At 35.9% G+C, this 22340-nt stretch overlaps 1 protein-coding gene across 1 annotated transcript; it reads left to right on the top strand.

The window, feature by feature from the left end:
- The first annotated feature begins 718 nt into the window (after window positions 1–718).
- LOC127791813 (probable leucine-rich repeat receptor-like serine/threonine-protein kinase At3g14840) lies at window positions 719–18573 on the top strand. The gene is made up of 24 exons (XM_052321911.1): window positions 719–904; window positions 1064–1229; window positions 3104–3175; window positions 3266–3334; window positions 3443–3514; window positions 3607–3678; window positions 3909–3980; window positions 4060–4131; window positions 4230–4301; window positions 4390–4461; window positions 4551–4622; window positions 4994–5068; window positions 5245–5310; window positions 12549–12608; window positions 12687–12719; window positions 12868–12902; window positions 14503–14885; window positions 15144–15339; window positions 15845–15982; window positions 16319–16437; window positions 16557–16767; window positions 16877–17114; window positions 17338–17488; window positions 17879–18573. The coding sequence occupies exons 1-24, from the start codon at window positions 799–801 to the stop codon at window positions 18266–18268; spliced, it is 3012 nt and encodes a 1003-aa protein (XP_052177871.1). The 5' UTR covers window positions 719–798; the 3' UTR covers window positions 18269–18573.
- The last annotated feature ends 3767 nt before the right edge of the window (window positions 18574–22340 follow it).

The following is a 22340-nucleotide window of genomic DNA, read 5'->3' as shown; positions in this document are numbered from 1 at the left end:
GTGTCTCCTAGATACCCTTCTCTTGGGTGGGTATCCGAGGCTCTTTGTGACTCTTTCCTTTATTTTGTTCTTTGAGCTTGTGATTGAATTAATGTATACCCATTACAAAAGAGATCCTTTAGTACTAAGGTTTTTCTTTCCCTTAGAATCCCCTTAGGCTTTTCTTTATATCAAAATAAGTTCTCAAGACATTCGTTAAGTGATAGGCAAGTGATACACTGAGATTAATATTAGTAGACCATGAGTCGATACTCAACCTAGACAAGGGCCAAAGGTCTGTTTGGAATTTATTTTCTCTGCCAAAATCGAAAGTACAAGTTGCGAGAGATTCTATAAGGACGATAGTTTCAAGATATATGTTTATATTATAGAATAAATACAATCTCTTTAGTCGTGTAAGACATACTTCAACATTTTGATAAGTTTTTACTCGTGTAAGACATAATTCAACATTTTGATAAGCTTTTACGATAATATCACAAATTTCTTCGTCCCTAAAAAAAACCCAAATAAAATGTGACAAAACCTCTTAACTCAAACTCAATCAGTGTGTCATCCAACCACCACAGATCTTTTTCGGCTACGGGGATGCTTCACCTATAGACAGACAACTTTTGGCAGTGGCCCTCACACCTTGAAAAGTCAATACAACGGGACAGCTCCCCCGTATATGTACACACACACATATATATATTGTTTCAGCATTTCATGGTCTTGATCAGTTCATCAGGCAGCTCTAGCTCTCCTTGAGATCGAGTATATATATACATACATTAATATCCACTTGATACTGTGAAGATGATGAACAATATGATCTTGCCAAGAGTTCTTGCTTTACTCATTTGTGCAGTGTCCATTTGCTTGCCAGCTTTCGCATCTCAAGCCAACCTCACAGCCAGAGAAGGTATACACACATACATATTTATACCTCTTGGGTGTGGATTAAGCCCTGATTTTGGAGAAAATGACTATGATTTCTTCATAAATTGGGGTCTTGCGTTTGTGGATTTTGATTGCAGTTGCCGTGAGTTTACTTGTTTGAGTTTAATTGTGGTGTTTACAGTGGAAGCTCTGAAGCAAATTGGCAAGACTTTGGGGAAGAATTGGGATTTCAGTGTGGATCCATGCAGTGGAGAGAAGGGCTGGGCCACCCAAAATCCACTTAAAGGGTTTGAGAATAAAGTCACCTGTAATTGCTCCTCCAGCAACACTTGCCATGTCATTAGCATGTATGTTTCTTATTTTCTCAGGAAAATCTTCTCTCTCCTCTCGGAAAAAATGGGAATTATATATATGTTCATGTTTTGGATGCTAATATTTTTGCTGACGATTACATTGGGCGAGGAGACGAGTGGGGGTGAATTACTGGTGGAATGAATGGGGCAAAGTAATCATTCATGATGTGGTTATTAGGCTTGATCCCCATTCGATTTGTGACACAAACGTGCTCTTTTTAAGTTTTTTTTTTTTTTTGTGAAATTGTCCAAGTGATCGTGGAGTCGAGCTTGTTTGAATTGGTTCTTTATACAAAAAGGGAGGGTTGGATCTAATCCTTTAATGGATTATTTGACCTTTCAATTAGTTGTTATATTCAAGAATGATGTATTATTGATGTAAAAAATATATAATAAATGTTATACCTAGATTTTGAAATATGTATTTTTATATAACTAGACTAAGGGGATTAGATAAGTTAAAATGAGATTATATATAAATAGTCAAATTTAATTCTTTAAATGAACTAGACGAGGCAAGTATAGGCTTAGATTTAAGCCTAAGTCTGTCTTGATATTTGTTTAGGTTGCGGTATGCCAATCCCTTTGAACCTCTAACTTGAGAATCGATCTTAAATTTGACCTACGGTGAAGTTTTGTTTAATGATTAAAGGGCCCATCATCATTTATTTTTATATTTTTCCAAAAAAGAATTGAAATTGGAATCTAGATATTGCTTGAGTCTCCAAAACAAAAACTTCGATTGCTTAACAAATTTTTTAATTAAATTGAATTTTTTTTTATATAGAAAGGAAAAATAAAATCTAAGAAAAAATTTTTTAGATATATGTTAAAAGAGACATATTTATATGTCTATCTATGTAAAATAGACCAATCTATATTTTTAATTTAGCACTTTTTTTATTTTTTTTATATAGTTATTTGAAATTTTTATTATTTTGATTACATTTTTATATTTGTATTTTCAAGTTGATTTAATCATTGTATTTTGATTTTTTTTTTCTATAATAATTCAAATTTTTTGTTATTTCAATTACACTTTTATATTTATTTTTTTAAGTCAACTTAATCTCTGTATTTTAACATATAAAAAAATATATTAAATTTACTTATCTTACACTACTTTTTTTTATATATCAAAATATATAAATTAAATTTACTTAAAGATATAATTGATATAATAAAAAAATTCGAATAATCATAAAAAAAAGAAAGTCAAAGTAGATTGGCAAACTACTTTGACTAGGCCGCGCGGAGGCTTCAGGAGAGGGGACCGCGGAAGAGTCCGTGGCAGACTATGCCGCGCGGGGCGCGGAAGGCTGGCGCCCATGGGCTGCGGGAGGCGACCGCGCGGAAGACTACTTTTCTTTTCTCTTGATTCTCTATTTTCTTTTTGCCATTTTCCAACTCATTTTTGGAATATTTTTACTGTGCCCAAGCTTGAAAGCAACAACTTAATTAGTTCTCAAAACAAATATCATTGAGCAACTTACACCATTGAACTTACATGCAAATTATATATGCTTTTGTAAATAGAATTACATAGTTTGGAATACTCCATATCATAATCATAATATCAATTATATTTATGTTAGATTTTTTTTTTTTATCATTTTTTGGATTTATGCACATTGATGTACTGTCGATTCCTCAATTAACATATAAGTGCAATGAGAGTATCAGCTTGCTGGTTACAAGTTACAAGGTGAGAAGAAAATTAGAGAAATTACGAAGAAAATTTGGGAATCTTTTCATTTTAAAATGTGTTGTCTTTCTGAATCAATTTTCAAATCACCAATTTCTCTCTGGGTCATTGTTGCTTTACTCATTTAAACACGACGTAAATTCTTCTTTGTGCTGAAACGCAGAGTCCTCAAAGCGCAGAATCTTTCAGGGACTCTCCCACCAGAACTGGTGAGGCTCCCTTACCTCCAAGAAATGTAAGTAAACAGCTCTTTTTTCTATTTTCTTGATTACCCATTTCATTGTGTTCTTATTCTCTTTTATGAATTTGTTATAATATTGGACAGTGATTTAACCCGCAACTATCTTTCCGGTACCATCCCTCCAGGATGGGGCACCATGAATCTAGTAAACATGTATGTATGCTTATCAATTGCCATTCCTTTATGTTGTAATGGTGTTGAGGCCTTTTTTGCTCTATGTTTCTGATGATAGTTGGGTCATTGGACTCGTTGCATTTGTAGCTCCCTCGTTGGAAACCGGCTAACCGGTTCAATCCCAAAGGAACTTGGAAACATCAGCACCCTTGTCAATATGTAATACCTGAATACCCATTTGTTTATTCTGTATGAATTTGATAAAAAAAATGTATCATTTTGTTCTAAGATTTTGATTTTGAGGTTTGTAGGACTGTGGAGTTCAATCAGTTGTCAGGAGCCATTCCTTCCGAAATTGGGAATCTTTCTCGCTTAGAGAAACTGTAAGTACAATCAGTTACAGTTTCCTAGTCTCTTGGCATTCTTTGTAAATTGGGTTAAAGTTTTCATTAGTGTGATGGGGTGTTCATATGAGATGTTTCACATGAAAAACAAATAATGCAGAAAAGATATTGTAATATGTATCTCTCTCTATCTGCTTAACGGTTTAGAGTAAATGCTCTTAAATCGAAAGACAATCAGTTTTCTGATTGATGCCATTTTGATGTTGAAGATGCTTGACTTCAAATAATTTCACTGGGGAGCTGCCCAAAGAACTTGCGAGGCTGACCAAATTGAAGGACTTGTCAGTTCATTTTTCTTTCACTAGTTATCTACTTTTCCGTTTTTATTGAGCTATCCATGAATTAGTTGATATGATGCAGATGGCTAGCTGACAACTACTTTACCGGAAAGATACCCAATTTCATCCAGAACTGGACAAATCTTGGCAGAATGTTAGAGCTTGACCTCTTTAATCTTTGCTATGCTCAGCCATTGCTTATTTCTATAATTTTTTGTAAGCTACTTTCTCATTTAAAACTGCGGCATGCAGAGTGATTCAGGCTAGTGGTTTGGATGGTCCAATTCCTTCTGGCATTGCTCTTTTGACCAAAATGACTGACTTGTCAGTAAAATCTTCTACTCCCATGACTTTTGCCCATTTAGTGATTGTAGATGATTAATGTCGTTCTAAGATGGGAAAAGATATGCAGGAGAATCAGTGACTTAAATGGAACCCAAGCACCTTTTCCACCCCTTAATAAAATGACAAACTTGAAGTATCTGTAAGTTGATTGTTTATTTCATATAGCTTCGCTAAAGAGTATCATTATCTTCTGCTACTTTATGCAGTTTATTTTTTATTTGGCTGCAGGATTTTGAGAAGTTGTAATCTTATTGGACCCTTACCTGAATATCTTGGGGGGATGGAAAATTTGAAGAGTTTGTTAGTATTTATGTCCCTTTTCCTTACTCTTGGCATATAATTTGTTAACTTCTCTTTGTGAGGGTTTTTTCCTAATAATGATGCGATGAATCATGTGATGTCGTTAAATATCTCGCAAGCTCACTACCACATGCTACAGTGCAACTGATGAGCTGTGAACATTTGAGGATGAGTATTGAAACTTCCTAGTTGGAACAGTTTGAACCCATCACAGCTTCTTCTGTTTGCTTAATGCTGCAAAAATGTTACTTATGTTCTGAACACTAGAACTTATAATGCTAATTATCTGGTTCTAAATGTTTCTCTTTGCTAAATACAGCAGTTGATAAGAAAAATGTCATCTTTAAACTTGCTTATGATTTCTGTTGCAGAGACCTCAGCTTTAACAAGTTAAGTGGAGGAATTCCAAGCAGCTTTGTTCATCTAGCAACCGGTACACATTACATGTATGGACACCAATGTTTTTCAAGTTTTGGTTGCATCATTTGAACCAACATTTGAATTGATGTTAGCATAATATTTGTGTGAGATTTTTTGGATGAGTTTGTTACCACAATATTAATGCTATTGTACCATGAGTGACAGATAACCAGAAATTTTTTTATGATATTTGTTTTCTTAGCTACTTAACTGGGAACTTGCTAAGCGGACCTGTGCCTGGTTGGGTGCTGACAGATGGAGAAAATATGTAAGTTATCTTGCACACAGTCTGCTACTGTCTAGGTTATTTACTATTCATTTAACACTAGTTGTTCTCACTCTTAAACACATATACCATGCCCCATTGCTTTCTTTCTGCATATGAAGTACTTTCCATCCTCATTTTCTCATAAATCTTTAATTATCATGCAAGTCTGTGGAATTGGATTGGACCACCAACTGCTGTCAAGAAACTTAATATTCTTATTGCATTGCGTTCCAAAATAATTTCAACAGCCATAAAAAATCTTCTTAAATTGAATTTTATACACAGATTGTGCTTACCTATGTGTAGCCCTGAGAAAAGAACACAGTGGATGATAATATTATTGCTGTATCTTCGTTATCAATTAGTGCCAATAAAGTGTCAGTTGATACATTAGACATCTGTGGAAAAAGTTTTTCTTGCATAATTATTACCTGAAGCAATATCCAAATGACCAGAGGTTGGTTGGGTCTCTTCATTACAACCTGGTGTCATGAGTTCAAATTGCACTAACAATTTTGTAATAACCCGTATTGCATTGTATTTTTTAGGAATATTTAATAGAAGAAAATTTCATATTTCAGGTTATCTTATGAAATTTTTGGAAGAAATTAGTTTAGGAATTACGTATTTAGTGAATATGAGGAATTTTGTCTTAGCTCTTTGGACATGCTCAGCTGACTAAACATGAGGGCTCAGTCAATCAAAGTGATCAGATTTGGTTCTAGAAACCAGAGGTTCTTGTGAATTAATTGGAAAATAGAAAGAGGGCTGAACTATAATTTTCGGGAACTTCTAAGCAAAATGTGTAATTGGGAAAAATTCAATTCTATATCCTATGATATATATGTCGACATCATGTGCATGGGTTGTGACTGAAAATTGAAAAATAAATGCATGAAATTATTGAATTTCGAGAAACAGGCAATGGATTTGGAATCCTCATTTCAAAATGAGTCTGTTGGTACGTAATTCTATAGATTTGAGACAAATGTCTGCGGATGTGTATTCTTTAGATAGATAATGTGAAGCTGAACAGCATACAAGACGAAAAATTTAACTTCAAGGATTGAAGTGATTATCCATATTGAAATTTTGGAGTACAGATGAATTAGTACAGAGGTGTGTGTGTATATATACATGGGCATGAACACACACAAATATGTATACACATAGAGAGAGAGGGGGAGAGAGAGTAATAATAAAATGCAATTGGAGCCCAATTGAGGTTGGATGAAAAAATTGACACATCAGTAATGTTTGAAATTTCATGTCAAGTCCATAAGTGTGTTCAATTTGAGAAATGGTTAACCCAAATGAAAAACTTAAGATTCTGAAAGTATATTGAATTCTATAAAAATAGTATAAGTTTATGATTCATCAAAGATGAGTTGGGAAAAGATCACAGATGGTTGAAGTATAGTTACTTGGGTTAAGACATCTAAATGATCCTAATGGTGTTTAAATCATGGAAGTATAGCAACGCAATAATGCTTAAGAAGACAAAGTAGTAAGCAGTCTCAAGCTACACTAGGTAATTAAGGGATATGAGCATGTTTTCTTGCAGTAATTGGCATGAATTTTTTTGATGGCTTGTATTTTGAACAAATTGAGAAGACAAAGTAGTGAGCAGTCTCAAGCTACCCAAGGTAAGGGCTATGAGCTAGTTTGGTATTTCATGAGAAAAGCATTTTGAAATTATAATATCTAGGTACGTTGTTGCATTTAAAGTTGTGAAAATGCTGTTCATGCCATAGTTGTATGCAAGATGTTCATAAATGTATAACTCAACCCAGAATATGTTTTCTTACTACAAAATGAATGTATGCATAGATGTAGCAAGTTCATTGAAGAGCAAGGGACGGCTAGAGTAAAAGGGAATGGCTACATGCGTGTAGAATGTAAGAAAAGTTTTCAAACTAAATCCCTGCTCTTCTCGCTGCACACTACTCAAAGATATGAGAAAATTCAATAACTTTTATTCATATAAAACTGTAGGAAAATAGGCCCTATATATATAGGCAAAATACAAGGCTGACATTTAATAGAGAAATAAAGTTCAAAAAATAAACTCCACGTTCAGACCCAAGGGTCCCTCTTTATTCCATCAGTTTAGAAGCTCAATAGCCTCACACGTACTCCCCCAGATTAATTTGACAGTTTTGCTTTGATCACTTCCAACACGCCCCCTCAAATCAAAACGTCCTCATGCCGGGCATGTCCCTTAGTCTGTTGAAAGATTCAATTGACAATGGCTTCGTAAAAATATCAGCTGCTTGCTCCATGGTATGGCAGTACTTCAGCTCCACAGTCTTTTGCTTTACATGGTCCCTGAGAAAGTGAAACCGTGTATCGATATGTTTGCTCCTTCCATGTTGCACAGGATTCTTCGCGAGCTTTATAGCTGACATGTTATCCACGTGTATCACTGTAGACTCCTCTTGTGGATGACTCAATTCCTTCAAAACATTTCTCAGCCATATTGCTTCACAAACAGTGAATGAAACTGCTATATACTCTGCCTCGCATAAAGATAAAGCAACAATTCCTTGTTTCTTGGATGTCCAAGAAAACGCTGTAGACCCAAAATAGAAGACATAGCCAGTAGTGCTTTTCCTCTCATCTAGGTCACCTCCCCAATCACTATCCGAATATCCAACTAATTGTGCATCTTCACCATAGGGATAAAAAAGACCAAGCTTGAGTGTGCCTTTAATATACCTCAGTATCCTTTTTGCAGTTAACCAATGTGACTTCTTACGTGTCTCTATGTATCGACTCACAAGCCTAACTCTATAGACAATATCTGGCCTTGTGATTGTCAAGTATCTCAGGCTACCAACTAAGCTCTTGTAGAGAATTGAATCGACGATTTCTTCATCACCTTCTTTTGACAACTTTGTACCTGTTGACACTGGGGTATTTATAGGATTACAGTCTTTCATTTTGAATTTCTCTACGATCTCCTTCATATACTTCTTTTGAGATATAAAAATCCCATCATCTTGTTGCTTTACTTCAATACCCAGGAAGTAAGACATCAATCTAGTATCTGTCATCTCAAACTCCTTGGACATGGTTTCCTTGAACTCAGTGATCATTACAACACTATTCCCTGTGTAGAGTAAATCATCAACATAAAGGCAAATGATTAGTGATTCACCTTGATAGTTCTTCTTCATGTAGACAGCATGCTCATAAGGACATCTGGTGAAGCCACTTTGATGAAGAAAACTATCAATGCGTGCATTCCAAGCCCTTGGTGCCTGCTTTAAGCCGTACAAAGCTTTCCTCAGACGATACATTTTGCTCTCCTTACCTTCTACCAAGAAACCTTCTGGTTGTTGTACGTACACTTCCTCCTCCAGAATGCCATTGAGGAAAGCTGACTTGACATCAAGTTGGTATATCTTCCAACTGTGGTGAGCAGCAAGTGAAATCAACAATCTTACTGTGTCAAGTCGCGCAACTGGTGCAAAAACCTCATCATAGTCGATGCCATAATTTTGTTTGTAGTCTTTAGCTACTAGTCTGACCTTGTAACGATCAACATCACCATCTGCTGTGCGATTGATTTTGTACACCCACTTGATACCAATCGCCTTTTGGTTTTGTGGGAGTGTTGTTAACTCCCAGATATCATTCTTCTGTATGGCATGGATCTCCTCTTTCATTGTCGTTCTCCAACAATCTTCTTCCATGGCCTCTTGGAAGGTGAGAGGCTCATGATCAGCATATAGGCAGAAAAGATTGGTTTCTCCATTTTCTGTTTGTGAGTAGATCTCTCTAAGGCTTTTCATTTTAATGGGTGTGGAGGATGTATTGCTACTACCTCCTGTTGAAGGTGGGGATCCTCTATGGACTATAGAAGGTGTAGCAGGTTGAGGAGATGCTGTTGCACTTGGCGGTTCTACACTTGGGGAGAGTTCTTTTGGTTTCTCCATACCAAGTTGTACTTTGGGTGTCTCTTCATCGCTCCAGCTCCACACTTTTTCTTAGTTGAACACAACATCCATGCTGACCACTACTTTCTTTGTTAGAGGGTTGTAGAGCTTATATGCCTTCGACTCTTTGCTATATCCTATGAAAATACATTTCTCACCACGATCATCAAGCTTTTTCCTTTTGACATCGAGAACTTGGGCATATGCGAGACACCCAAAAATCCGTAGATGTGCCACACTAGGCTTACAGCCACTCCATGCTTCTTGAGGTGTCATATTCTTGACACTTTTCGTTGGGCATCTGTTGAGCAGGTATGTAGAGCACGCTACAGCTTCTGCCCAAAACTGCTTTGGCAGTCATTTTTCCTTCAACATGGTTCTTGTCATATTCAAAATAGTGCGATTCTTTCTTTTTGCAATCCCGTTCTGCTGTGGTGTATAAGCAATCGTGAGCTGATGCTTTATCCCTTGCTCCTTGCAATACTCTTGAAATGCTTTTGAGGTGTACTCACCACCTCGGTCAAATTGGAGAGTTACAATTTTGTGGCCACTCTCTGTTTCAACTAGTGCTTTAAAATTCTTGAATGTAATTAAAGCAGCAGATTTTTCTTTAAGAAAGTAAACCCAAATCTTTCTACTGAAATCATCGATAAAGGTAATAAAATATCTATTACCTCCAAGTGAAATGGGCTCCAACGGACCACAAATGTCTGTGTGCACCAGTTGTAGGGACGCCTTTGCTCTCCAGGATTTGCCACTAACAAAAGAAAGTTTTGGTTGCTTGCCAAGTATACATCCCTCACATATGTGGTTTGGCGGCTTAATCATCGGTAAACCATTTACCATACGAGCTGCAGATAGTAGCTGTAACCCATTGAAATGTAGATGGCCAAAACGAAAATGCCACTTCTAAGTATCATTTTGCACGAGTCCTTTGAGGCACTTCTCAAACTGCGTGTTAAGTTGTAAGGGGAACATGCGATTACTGGTCATTTGAACATGAGCCACAAGCCTTCTAGAAGCATCTCTCAAAATAAGAGAGTTGCTCTCCATATGTATTATATACCCCTTTTCAAGCAATTGCCCAATGCTTAGGATGTTACTTTTCACGTTAGGCACATAATAAACATCAGAAATATATGTTTTCTTACCATCCTTCTGATAGATCTTGATCTTCCCTTTGCCTTCAATAGGGAGTTTAGTAGAATCTCCCAAACGCACATTCCCATGCACTCCTACTATGAGTTCCATGAACAAATCTTTCTTTCCACACATGTGATTACTCGCACCCGAGTCAAGATACCAAGCTTCATGTTGTGCTCCTGACTCATCATGAGTGAGAAGAAGGATAGTATCATTACCATCATCATTTGTTGTTTCTGCAACATTGGCTTGTTCTTCGGCTTTGTGCCAACATTCCGAAGCATAGTGCCTGAATTTTCTGCAGTTGTAGCACTGGATATTTTTGGTGTTACCTCTTCCAGGAGTAAATTTTCCACATCCTCGTCCACGTCCACGTCCACGTTCATTAGAACTTTGACGCTCCTTTTGACCTTGCCAATTTCGTTGCTGTGTACCTCGCCCCCTGCCTCTACCACGACCGTGGTTAGAACTGGGGTTACATTGATCATTTAGAGTCAATTTTGACTCTAACGCTTGTTCCATAACAGTGGAGTTAGCATTCTTCTGCATTCGTTGCTCATGTACTTGAAGAGAACCCATTAATTCCTCGATCGTCAGCGTCCTCAAGTCCTTAGACTCTTCAATCGCTACAACCACATGCTCAAATTTAGGTGAGAGTGATCGAACTACCTTTTCAATTACACGAATGTCATCGATCGCCTCACCATTTCTCTTCAAGCCATTCATAATCACTAGCAGCCGTGAGAAATAATCGGACACCTCTTCGCCTTCTTTCATGTGAAGGGCCTCAAACTCGCCTCGTAAATGTTGGAGGAGGATCCGTTGCACTCGATCAACTCCCTAGAAGATGGTAGCGAGGATCTCCCATGCTTGCTTGCTGTTTGGTGCTTCAGCAACCTACTCGAAGGTAGACTCGTCCAATCCTTGATAAAGTATGAACAAAGCCTTTTTATCCTTCTTTCTTTGCTCCTTAAGAGTCTTCTTCTCACTGGCAGTGTATCCAGCTTCTTCTTCCAGAGTGGGTTCCTTATACCCATCAGTTATAAGCTCCCATAAATCCTGAGACCCAAACAAAGCTTTTATTTGAATAGACCAGCTCTCATAGTTATCTTTTGATAACTTCGGCAATTGCTGTTGGAATAGCGTGTTGGCCATTTCTACGAGAAAAGATAAAATAGGACATGGATGGGAAAGCTGTGCTCTGATACCACAATGTAAGAAAACTTTTCAAACTAAACCCCTGCTCTTCTCGCTGCACACTGCTCAAAGATATGAGAAAATTCAATAACTTTTATTCATATAAAACTGTAGGGAAATAGGCCCTATATATATAGGCAAAATACAAGGTTGACATTTAACAGAGAAATAAAGTTCAAAAAATAAACTGCACGTTCAGACCCAAGGGTCCCTCTTTATTCCATCAGTTTAGAAGCTCAATAGCCTCACACCTACTCCCCCAGATTAATTTGACAGTTTTGCGTGTAGAACAACTTGGATTTAGTTTTATTTTGGCCAAGTAATGTGTGATGATCTATTATTTTATAAATGATGCAATATCTTGGTTGTGTGCAAGAAATGATATATGTAAGTGATGGCTTATATTATGATTACGTTCAATCCTGTTGTGTAATTTTTCACCTTTAATTATCGTGAGGATAAATATGATAATTAATATGATTAAAGGCAGCCACTAGAGGTTGTTGGGAGTTGATTTAACTACGCCACAATATTGACAACCTCTACTTGAGTAAGAAGGGAGAAAAATCTAGCTGACTTTAATTAAATTGGGTTTGATAAAAAAAAAAATTTTCCTCAGTTGTTTCTCTATTAGTATTGTTCCCGGAGAGTGGGTACTGTAGATTTTCTTTGCATGTGGGGGTCTAAAGCTGCACGTCTAATCCCCTAGATCCTGCAGGGACAAGCAAATTATGCACTAAGCTGTCTCTTTTGGATAATTACCTAGAACAAATCCAAACTTACCAAATAAAGATGGCTTTCTAGATATAGCCTTTCCTTACATAGAGTGGTAGATATATCAATTGTGACCACAAAGGTAACAACAAATCTATTAGCTATGGATTAACCATTGTGCCTAAAATAATAGTTTTCCTTTGTTTCTAGAGTTAAAGAATTATATTGTGAATTATGTTGCAGTGATCTTTCATTTAACAACTTTGATGCGAACCCCTCCCAAGATTGTCAACAGAAAAACGTGTAAGATTACATACAACTTCAAATTGTTATAATTTCTTTAAGATCTCATTGCAACCATGCTCTTTTATTTTTGTATAGGAACTTATTTGGAAGCTCTTTGAATGGTAGCACGTGAGTCTTGAACCTTTGACAAAGAACATTAAACTTGATATCTGTGTTCTTCTAATGATCCATTAGAAATTTCTTTGGTTTGTTTCCTTATCAAATTAGTATAATGATATGATTCTGACTATTTCATGATCTCAAATGGTTTTGTCAGTTCAATTTCATCTTGCCTGGGACCTTGCAAACAAAGTAAGTTCGCTTTTGTTCTGTTTTAATTTGCTATATCAATGTGACAACTAAAGGTACGTAACTTAATTATCATGAACTATGTGAAAAGCAATATCACAGAAATTAGCATTGTAAATGCATAGGGTATGACATGAATACAGGGAGATAGCAGATCCTAAAATTATATAGGACATATATACTCGTATGCAATATGTCTACATATTACATGTACAGTGTGCTATTTCTTTTGAAATGAATGGTTACACTATTAGTCCATAAAAATGACCATCCTTACACATCTTTTTTTTTTTTTAGGGGGGGTGGGTGTCTAACAATTAGACGTGTTTAGGGCCCTTTTTTTGGAAGGGTCTATGCATTTCATCCAACATTTGAATAAGTTTGTCATCTGAAATCTGAATTGTTCAATTTTTTGTTATCCTTTTATTAAAATTCTTTGGGTAATTTAACTTACTGATTTATGCAATTTTGATGTAAAATTTTAATATGCCTTAGTCAATAACCCTTGCTTGGTGGCTGTGTTATGAGGTAAGAATGACCCAAAAGAACATTTTTTTGTCATATAGGGAAAAATTAACACAAAGGATAATCTAGGTAGAAGAGGATTTCTGCAGGAGGACAATCTGCTTTGTGTCTTTTGTGGCTCTGTCGGGGAGTCTGTGAACCACCTATTCATCCATTGTGAGGCCGTCTTGTGCTTGTGGTTGTAGATATTTAGATGGTGGGACTATGAGTTAGTTTGTCCGAGATCAGTTGGGAGTCTATTTGATCAATGGGATTGCTTTGCTTGGGGTAAAGGGCAAAGGAAGGTATGGAAGTCTCTTTTATATTTAGCGTTATGGACGATATGGCTAGAGTGGAATAGGTTAGTTTTCAAAGATCGAGGGTCAACTGTTGTTATATCTTTAACTTGGTGCTTCTCAAGTTAGTGACTTGGGTTAGGGCTACGGAGCCATCTTTCCCTTACTTGATGGACCAGGTCATCATGTCTGCCTTTGCTCTTGGCTGCTAAGTTATTCTCTATCTTCTAGGCTTCATAGCTATGAAGTCAGTTTTTGGTTGTGATGATCTCCCTAATGGCTTGTGTTGGGGGCGGGGGTGTTATGGAGCCAAATGAACATATAATGGTACTGGCACTTCAACATTGTTGCCGGTTTCTCTACTGTACTATCATAACTTTTAGCTTAAAACTTGAAATAAGGGTTGCTAAGGATGATAGAGTTTCCAATCACCTGCGTATGGTCCCACTCAAAAGTCAGTGCTTAATGTTTTCGTGTAGTATTAAACATGCTTGGCTTAGAGAATCCTTTGTTTTTCAATCAAGTTGACTTACATCTTTTCTATAAAACTGTATAAGCTGAAAATATGAGGCACAACAAAGGTTGCATTAGGGGAGAGGTCATACTAATGAATACAAACAGTTGATAGTCTTACTTAAAGTATATCCCAGATTGGAATTGCTACTGGAGCTAAATGTGGACTTGATTTTGGGACCGAGGGGGAAGATTGTTAGTCTTGTGCTTGTTTTATCATCTCCTTCTCACGCTTCTGTTCCTTTTTTGTTCTATTTGGTGATAAATAATATGGTTGTGCTTTATATCAGAGATTTATTCCATCCACATAAACTGTGGTGGGGGAGAAGTAACTGATGGTGGCACCAAATATTCAGCCGATGAAGATTCAACAGCTGGGAATTCAAACTTCGTCCGAAGTGCCGGAAGTAACTGGGCATTTAGTAGCACAGGTTATTTTCTGGATGACAATAGCGAGGTTGATACCTTTATTGCAACAAATAGTTCACCACTCTCAATGAAAGGTTTTCAGTTATACGCGAATGCACGACTTTCCGCCTCATCGCTGTTCTATTATGGGTTTTGTCTGCTGAACGAAAAGTACAAAGTGAACCTTCACTTTGCAGAAATTATGTTTACTGACGGCAAGAAATATAGCAGCCTTGGAAGACGTCTATTTGATATTTACATTCAGGTTGGTTTTTGCAATATATATACTACCACCAACTAGAGCTAATGTATGAAAATTTTCCTATTATGTTTGATTTTATCTTTTCAGTTCTTTGTTTATAATAGATACTAGTGATGTTCTGTTTATGTTTGACTTACTGGGAGATATGCTCCCATATAATTCACCATTTTGAGTTTCATGTTTGGGTGGCAATTTATATCTTTCAAAAATGAAGAGAATTAACCCAAGTAAAAGCATATGACTGTGAGGAAATTCTTTCAGGGAAACTTGGTAGAAAAAGATTTCAGCATTGCGGATGCAGCAGGTGGGGTTGGTCAAAAAATCATAAAATCATACAATGTAGTAGTGACTAATGGCACACTACAAATCCGCTTTTACTGGGCTGGAAGAGGGACAACTGGTATCCCTAAAAGAAGTGTATATGGTCCTCTCATTTCAGCTATTTCTGTGGAAAATGGTCAGTTGTATGTCTTTAGAATTTTGTTTATTCTATTCACGGTTAGGTGTCAAAAAACTCAGGTCTCTTTCTCTTTCAAAAATCAGATGATTTAATCCTGTTTCATTAGGGATGAATGGAGGCCTTGAAAATTGAATCATCTCACGTGGTCTGCATATGCATAATCTGTTTTCCTAGGTAGTTATTTGCCATTCTTCACTTCTTCTGTATTCGTCTTTGTTTATTTATTTATTTTCCAAATAGTTTGGAACAAAGAGAAACGATTTAATTCTCTATTAAAAATTCTCAGACGCAAATTATCTTGCATTACATAGTGAGACATATTCATGCTTATGTTGTTTCTAGAGTGTGAACATCTAAATGGTTCCAAAAGTCATAATACAAGCTAAACTCATTCAGAGTTCTGATGAAGCCATCTATTCCATGCCAATCACGTGGGTTCCCATGCATGTTGATGAGCTTAATATAATCCTCTTATCATTTCCATTTATTTTTTCTCATGCAGATTTTACCCCGCCATCAGAAGGTATGTCCGCTGGTGCTGTGGTTGCCATCGTGGCTGCTGTAGCTTTGGTTATTATCTTGCTTCTAGGTATCCTTTGGTGGAGAGGTTGCCTAAGACGCAAAGAAACAATGGATGAAGGTACTTTAAAGCTTACAATTGTAAATAAATGGCAACTCTTCGTCGCCATTTTTATGCTTTCTAAGCTTGTGGATGTACATATATGTTTGCTAGATTCTTTTGGCCCTACAATTTTAAAATTTTATCTTTATCAACTTCAACTATATGAGTTTTTTTTTCTGCAAAATATTATTTAAACATGAAATTGTTGAACACTTCATTTTGTGAAAATAGCTTGATTTACTATTTATTGAAATTTCAGAAGTAATATACTTTGCAGGAATCAAATATTTATTAGGAATATATTTGGTTATTATATCTAAAACTGCTTCTAATCTCACTTGTCATCTTTCATAGACCTGAAAGGTCTAGACCTGCAAACTGGTTCATTCACCTTGAGGCAAATTATAGCTGCCACAAACAACTTTGATGCTGCTAATAAGATTGGAGAAGGTGGTTTTGGACCTGTTTATAAGGTATCCTTAAAATGGATGACAGATTCCAGATCTATTCACATTTGAACTTTGAAAATCGCATATGTCAATAAAAAAATTTCTGATCTAGAAATTCCCATGTTTGTATCATGAAATTTCAGGGGCTTCTATCTGATGGCACTATAATTGCTGTAAAGCAACTATCTTCCAAATCAAAGCAAGGGAACCGCGAGTTCGTTAATGAAATAGGGATGGTTTCTGCTTTAGAACACCCTCATCTTGTGAAGTTGTATGGATGTTGCATTGCTGGCAGTCAATTGTTCCTAGTATACGAGTACATGGAAAATAATAGTCTTGCTCGGGCTTTGTATGGTAAACTTCAAGTCATAATTTTTTTTTAATATTAGAACATGAATGCACATGTTTAAGCATGTGCCATTTAACTGTTAATTCCACATTCTTGTTCATTTTGTATTTGAAGGCCCAGAGGAACTCCAGTTGAAATTGGATTGGCAGACAAGATACATGATATGCATTGGTATAGCTCGAGGTTTGGCCTTTCTACATGAAGAATCAAGACTTAAGATTGTTCACAGAGACATCAAGACCACCAATGTGCTCCTTGACAAGAATCTTAACTCTAAGATATCCGATTTTGGTTTAGCAAAGCTTGATGAAGAGGATAATACCCATATAAGCACCCGAATTGCGGGAACTTAGTATGTCCTATTCTTTAAGTCACAGTTGACAAAATAATTATTGCCTCTTAAAATCATTTTCATATATGTTCTAGTTGTAAAAAAGTTTTTTTCCATCGTTCATATATAATTGTTTATCATGACACTATAAGCATGGGAAAATATTGTTCTATGATATTCTTCCCTATAATAGCATATATATGATCACATACTAATTATGTAGAATGATGATGTAATTGTGCAGTGGATATATGGCACCAGAATATGCGTTGCACGGTTACTTGACTGATAAAGCAGACGTATATAGCTTTGGAATTGTTGCACTGGAAATAGTTAGTGGGAGAAGTAACACTAGTTTCAAGCCGAAGGATCCCTGTTTTAATCTTCTTGATAGGGTAAGTCAAATATCTTTCCTTTTTGCATCAGTTAGTACTCTAGTATTTCCTTTCACCCATTGAGCTTAGCTTAATGTCGAGACCAAATCAATATGCTATATAATTGTATGGTTGTATAAGAAGCAGATTGATACCATTGTGAAGTTAAAGAAGAACACAATGATCATTGTCAGAGGGAGAAATTGGGTTACTGAAATAAAATAAAAACTGTTGACCAAGTTGGCTTGTGAATTTACAGACTACCACGACAATTTTCTTATTTGTAGTGAAGCACCTATTATATTTCCAATCTATGTTGAAGAAACAAATCTTAGGGGCCCTTATTTGCCTTTGCAACTTATGATATTGCATAGGATTGAATTCTAAAATAGCTTTATGTTTCTCATTTAGGCACTTGAACTAAAGGCTGAAGGCAAGGTGATGGAGGTAGTGGATCCAAAGTTGGGATCAGACATCAACGAAGATGAGGCGATGGTGATGATTAATGTAGCTATTCTATGCACTAATATCTCTCCATCAGTTAGGCCTACTATGTCTTCAGTTGTGAGCATGCTTGAAGGCAGAAAAGTTGTAAAGGAACCAGTTTCAGCTAGAACTGACTCAGTTAATGTCCAAATGAAGTTGATTGGAAGGATGGATGACTGTCAAGATAGCCAAGAAGCAAAGATGACAGATAGCTTAGTCAAAAGTATGTCAACTGATAGGCTATGGACTGAGACATCTGTTAGTGATCTCTATCCGATCAGTAAGGATTCTGGGTACTGGGAGAAGAGAGATTAGAAACGACAAATGCTGCATATCATCTTGGTATGTTTTCATTTTGATCTTCTTTCATGCAATATAACCATGTACTTTTTGCTTGATTGGCTTATTTGTTACCTCTTCTTTCACGAATCCTTTACAACAAAAGAATTTGTAGCGAAAAGGGCACTGATCAATCTCTTTCCTATGATTTTCTTTGACAGTGTGTTTGTATGGTAAATGTTAGTCTTTATATGTTATGGTCATCTTGAGGATGCTTTGTTCCACCTAATTTTAGAATGGGAAGTCTCATGTAATTTAAGGAACCTTCTCATTTTTCTCTTTGAATTGTGTCAACAACATTGTTCATGGAAGCCACTCTTATTCCATCTTGCTAAATTCTATTTACCATGTCCCCACATAAATTTATGGGATTTGAGTTGTTTCTTCTTGACTGTGAATTTTAGCAAGCAGGCTCAGGATGTTAAGGCCCATAATCAAAATGGGCCTTCCAAGCCCATTTAGTGATGACCTAAACCCTTGCCCTTTGGGCCTCCAATTGGGAATGTTGGGAACATGTTGTTTTCTTCTTCTTATGATTATTTAAGGGGCCATTTGGCAGCCATTCTTTTTAACCTTTTTATGTTTGAAAGGCATTTGGAAGTAATTAAGTTTGGTTACTTAGAAAAAATCAAGTTTTCTTTCTTTCTTTTTTGTTAAGAAAGCTCTGAGAGCCATACACAGACGCACAAAAGAGGACAATTTACACACTATAATTTGAAAATCTTTATATAAGATACAACATTTACCTTATTTCGAAGGCATTGCTCTTATTTTGTAGATTAGATCATCATAATACCCAAATAACTAGTAAAATGGAGTTATTTTTTAATGATTTTTTTTCATTTTAAAAATATTTCTCTATAAACGAACTTTGCTATAAATTTTACTCGGACTTCTATGTGGTTTGTGTCGCTTTCACAAATGCACGCTCTATAATGTGAAATCGCTTATCAAATTCGAATTTGAGGTCTTGAGAGTTGAGATTGAATTTAGATCTCTTAGTTGTGTTGGTATTGTCATCGCTAAGAAAATGGCTCAACCATGTTGTTGTCTTGTGTAGGGATTAAGACCATAGGAAGAACTCTCATATGAATTGAAGTTTTTTGCCATTGATTGAAGTTTAAGAGAAGAGTTTCTCCACTCGTGGTGCACCCATCACAGATGAGCGCTTTCCCTTGGGTTGCTCTCGAGAATGGTTTGAAGTATAGTTTGATTAGAACTTGTTCAAGTTCATTTAGTTAGCTAATAAACAAGTTTGAACTTAATTTTTGAGGTTCTTTAGTAAACGATTTGATTTTGAGTTGTATGGTGTTTGATTCGTACATAAACAAGCTTGTTTAGGGATCATTTTTAAAATAATAAATGCTTTTTTATAATTAATTAAATTTCTATTGTCATATTATTTAAAACTTAAGTAATATAAACGAGTCCAACTTCGATGAGATATTAATTTTCTTTCCAAAATGATTCATTTGTGGAATATGCTTTGCTTTGGTATTTAGATCCTCAATATGCATGTAAGATAAATCACATACTTTGTTTATCAATTAAATCTAATCAATCACATTTCTCAAACAAACCCTACATTTGGTAGTTTTTAATAGGGTCGCAAATGAGTCAAATCATTTGTGAGCAGCTTAATGTTCGGCTCGACAAAAGCTCGTTCGATTTCGTTCGTTAAAGTAAACGATTCGACATTGAGTCTAATTTTAAAACTCGATTTATAAGCGAGTCGATATTGAGTTTAGTAAAACTCGGATCGTTAAAACTCACGAGCATGTTCGACTAAAAGTTCAAGAATATTAATATGTTCGATTAGAAACTCGTAAATATAATCAATTAAAAGTTCCTAAATAAGTTGTGAACAAACTCGTTTATAAATACATTAATATATTTATTTATAATTTTATAAATATATTATTTAATAAAAAGTCATCAAATTTTAAATTATTATAATAATATAATTAATTTGAATATGTTTAAAACTATTATATATATTAATTTAATTATTTAATATAATATAATATGTGTATATATAATAAAATAAAATAATAAATTAGATTCCTGTAAAATAATAAATTTTGACAAGACTGAGCTTAGTTTGTCAACCTTTTGACGAGCCTATAAATTGGCTCGTAACTCAAGTTGAAGCTCAACAAATCTCGGCTCGTCTTAGTTCAATTGTAACTCTAAGTTATCAATTAAGAATAGTGCTTTCAAATTCCATAAAATTAAGAACATTCCTTTAAGGAGGTTGTTATTAGTCACGCTCATTCTCATTAGACTGGTTGGTGAATAAATGTACTTGTAATTTGCACTTTAATATTTGACTCAAGAAATTGGACTTAATTCTCTGGACAAAAAGCATCATCCTCTGGTTCAATTTAGGCTTAAAAATTTTGAGTGACCTAGCTAACCTCTTATGATTTATATTTTTTACTCAGACATCCCTTATGTCACAACCCTTATTAATTAAATTGATATTAAGATATATTAAGCTAATTAAACTTTAATTAAATTAAATTTAACTAAAATAAGCAATGGAAAAAATAGAAAAAAAAAAAAAAAAAAACAACCATCATTGGTGATAGGTTGCAAACCCATTGTGTGGATTTTAGAATCCATTGTGATGGGTTCATTAATGTAGGAAAGAGCCAACCATAATAGTGGCTTCAAAGCCATTTTGTTCCGGCGGACTTGGAATTATCGGTGAGCCTTCTTAAAGTCATCGGACACACGCTATGTTCCACAACTAAGGATGCCGGTGAGTGCGTATAAGGGAGAGGGATATAAATGATAAAATGATTAATATTGAGAAGTGAAAAGTTTATCATTTTATATTGATAAAATGATAAAATAATTATTGATATTTTAGCTAAAAATGAGATTCTCATTAAACAATATTAAATAATTAAAATCATAAATTATCGTAACAAACAAAGAAAAACATAATTATGTGAAATTAAGAAATGCAATGATAAGATCTTTTAAATCATAATTGAATTGTTTGAGCTATTTAAATAATATTTTTTATTTTTATTTTTAAAATAAAAAAATTTAAAAGTGATCGATTAAACTAACCATGTAAGCACCCCGCCCGGATATCCCAACCACTTGGTCTACCAGAACGGGAGCACTTACGGAAGGAGAAAGAATGAAAAATAAGACAAAGACCACCCCGGCATGCACACACAAAAATAAGAACAGCGGAAGCAAAGCTCAAGACATGCATGCACTATGGGTACCCCGCTAACACAGTGGTCACAAGATAAATAAATGAAAACAAACTCCTGTGCCAGCATACACGAGACACAAGAAATGACCTGGCACAATAGAAAATAATAGAGTAAATCCTATACAGACATCAGAGTTGACAGGGGATTGATAGGACTGCCTGTACACCATATCGACTCGGCCGCTAAACGCTAACTCCCTTGCTCGGACCCACGCTGACACTACCTGGAATGATGGAAAGCAAAGTGAGTCGAGAGACTCAGCAAGCATAAAGAAAAGAAAGGCTGAAGGCTGAATGCAACTAGAAAACTCTCCCCAAAATAAACCCTCAGGTACACACAAGGCATGAGACACTACAACACAATAGTAGAGCACAATAAAAGCACATACCGGTCCTTGGGGCCCACACAAGACACACGGCACCCAAGTCCCATACCAACATGCCGCTGCCTTGAAAGGCAACAAGTATCTGCAATAAACCTGCGCGCGCTGTCCCGGGCCGGTACTCCCGCCACCCGTATCTCTGCCGGTACTCCCGACAGCCGAGCCAAAGGCTCCCTCGGAACGATACTCTCGTTTGAGAACTAAATACTACCAGTATCCATGCAATGCACATAAAAATGCAATGGCATAGTGAGCATCAACGTGATACAAGGCGCCCATATATCCAGACATCAGGTCATGCTCTGCCCACATAGTAAACCATACGCCATGCATATGCCCGCGCTGGATGCAACCTAACCAATCTAGAATGTCCGTGTCCAAGCATACTCAATAAATGAATATCCCAACATGCGTCTCGTACCCATGTGCA

Source organism: Diospyros lotus, chromosome 15 (genome assembly GCF_014633365.1).
Source record: "Diospyros lotus cultivar Yz01 chromosome 15, ASM1463336v1, whole genome shotgun sequence".
Classification (NCBI taxonomy): domain Eukaryota; kingdom Viridiplantae; phylum Streptophyta; class Magnoliopsida; order Ericales; family Ebenaceae; genus Diospyros; species Diospyros lotus.
The sequence above is the reverse complement of the archived record's forward strand: the minus strand, read 5'-3'. Positions and strand labels throughout refer to the sequence as shown.

Excerpts from the sequence above, each read along its gene's own strand:
- LOC127791813 (XM_052321911.1), top strand. The coding sequence starts at position 799 with ATGATGAACAATATGATCTTGCCAAGAGTTCTTGCTTTACTCATTTGT. Across the intron at positions 4,132-4,229 it reads TGGACAAATCTTGGCAGAAT|AGTGATTCAGGCTAGTGGTT; the intron begins GTTAGAGCTTGA and ends TGCGGCATGCAG. Across the intron at positions 16,768-16,876 it reads TCTTGCTCGGGCTTTGTATG|GCCCAGAGGAACTCCAGTTG; the intron begins GTAAACTTCAAG and ends TTGTATTTGAAG.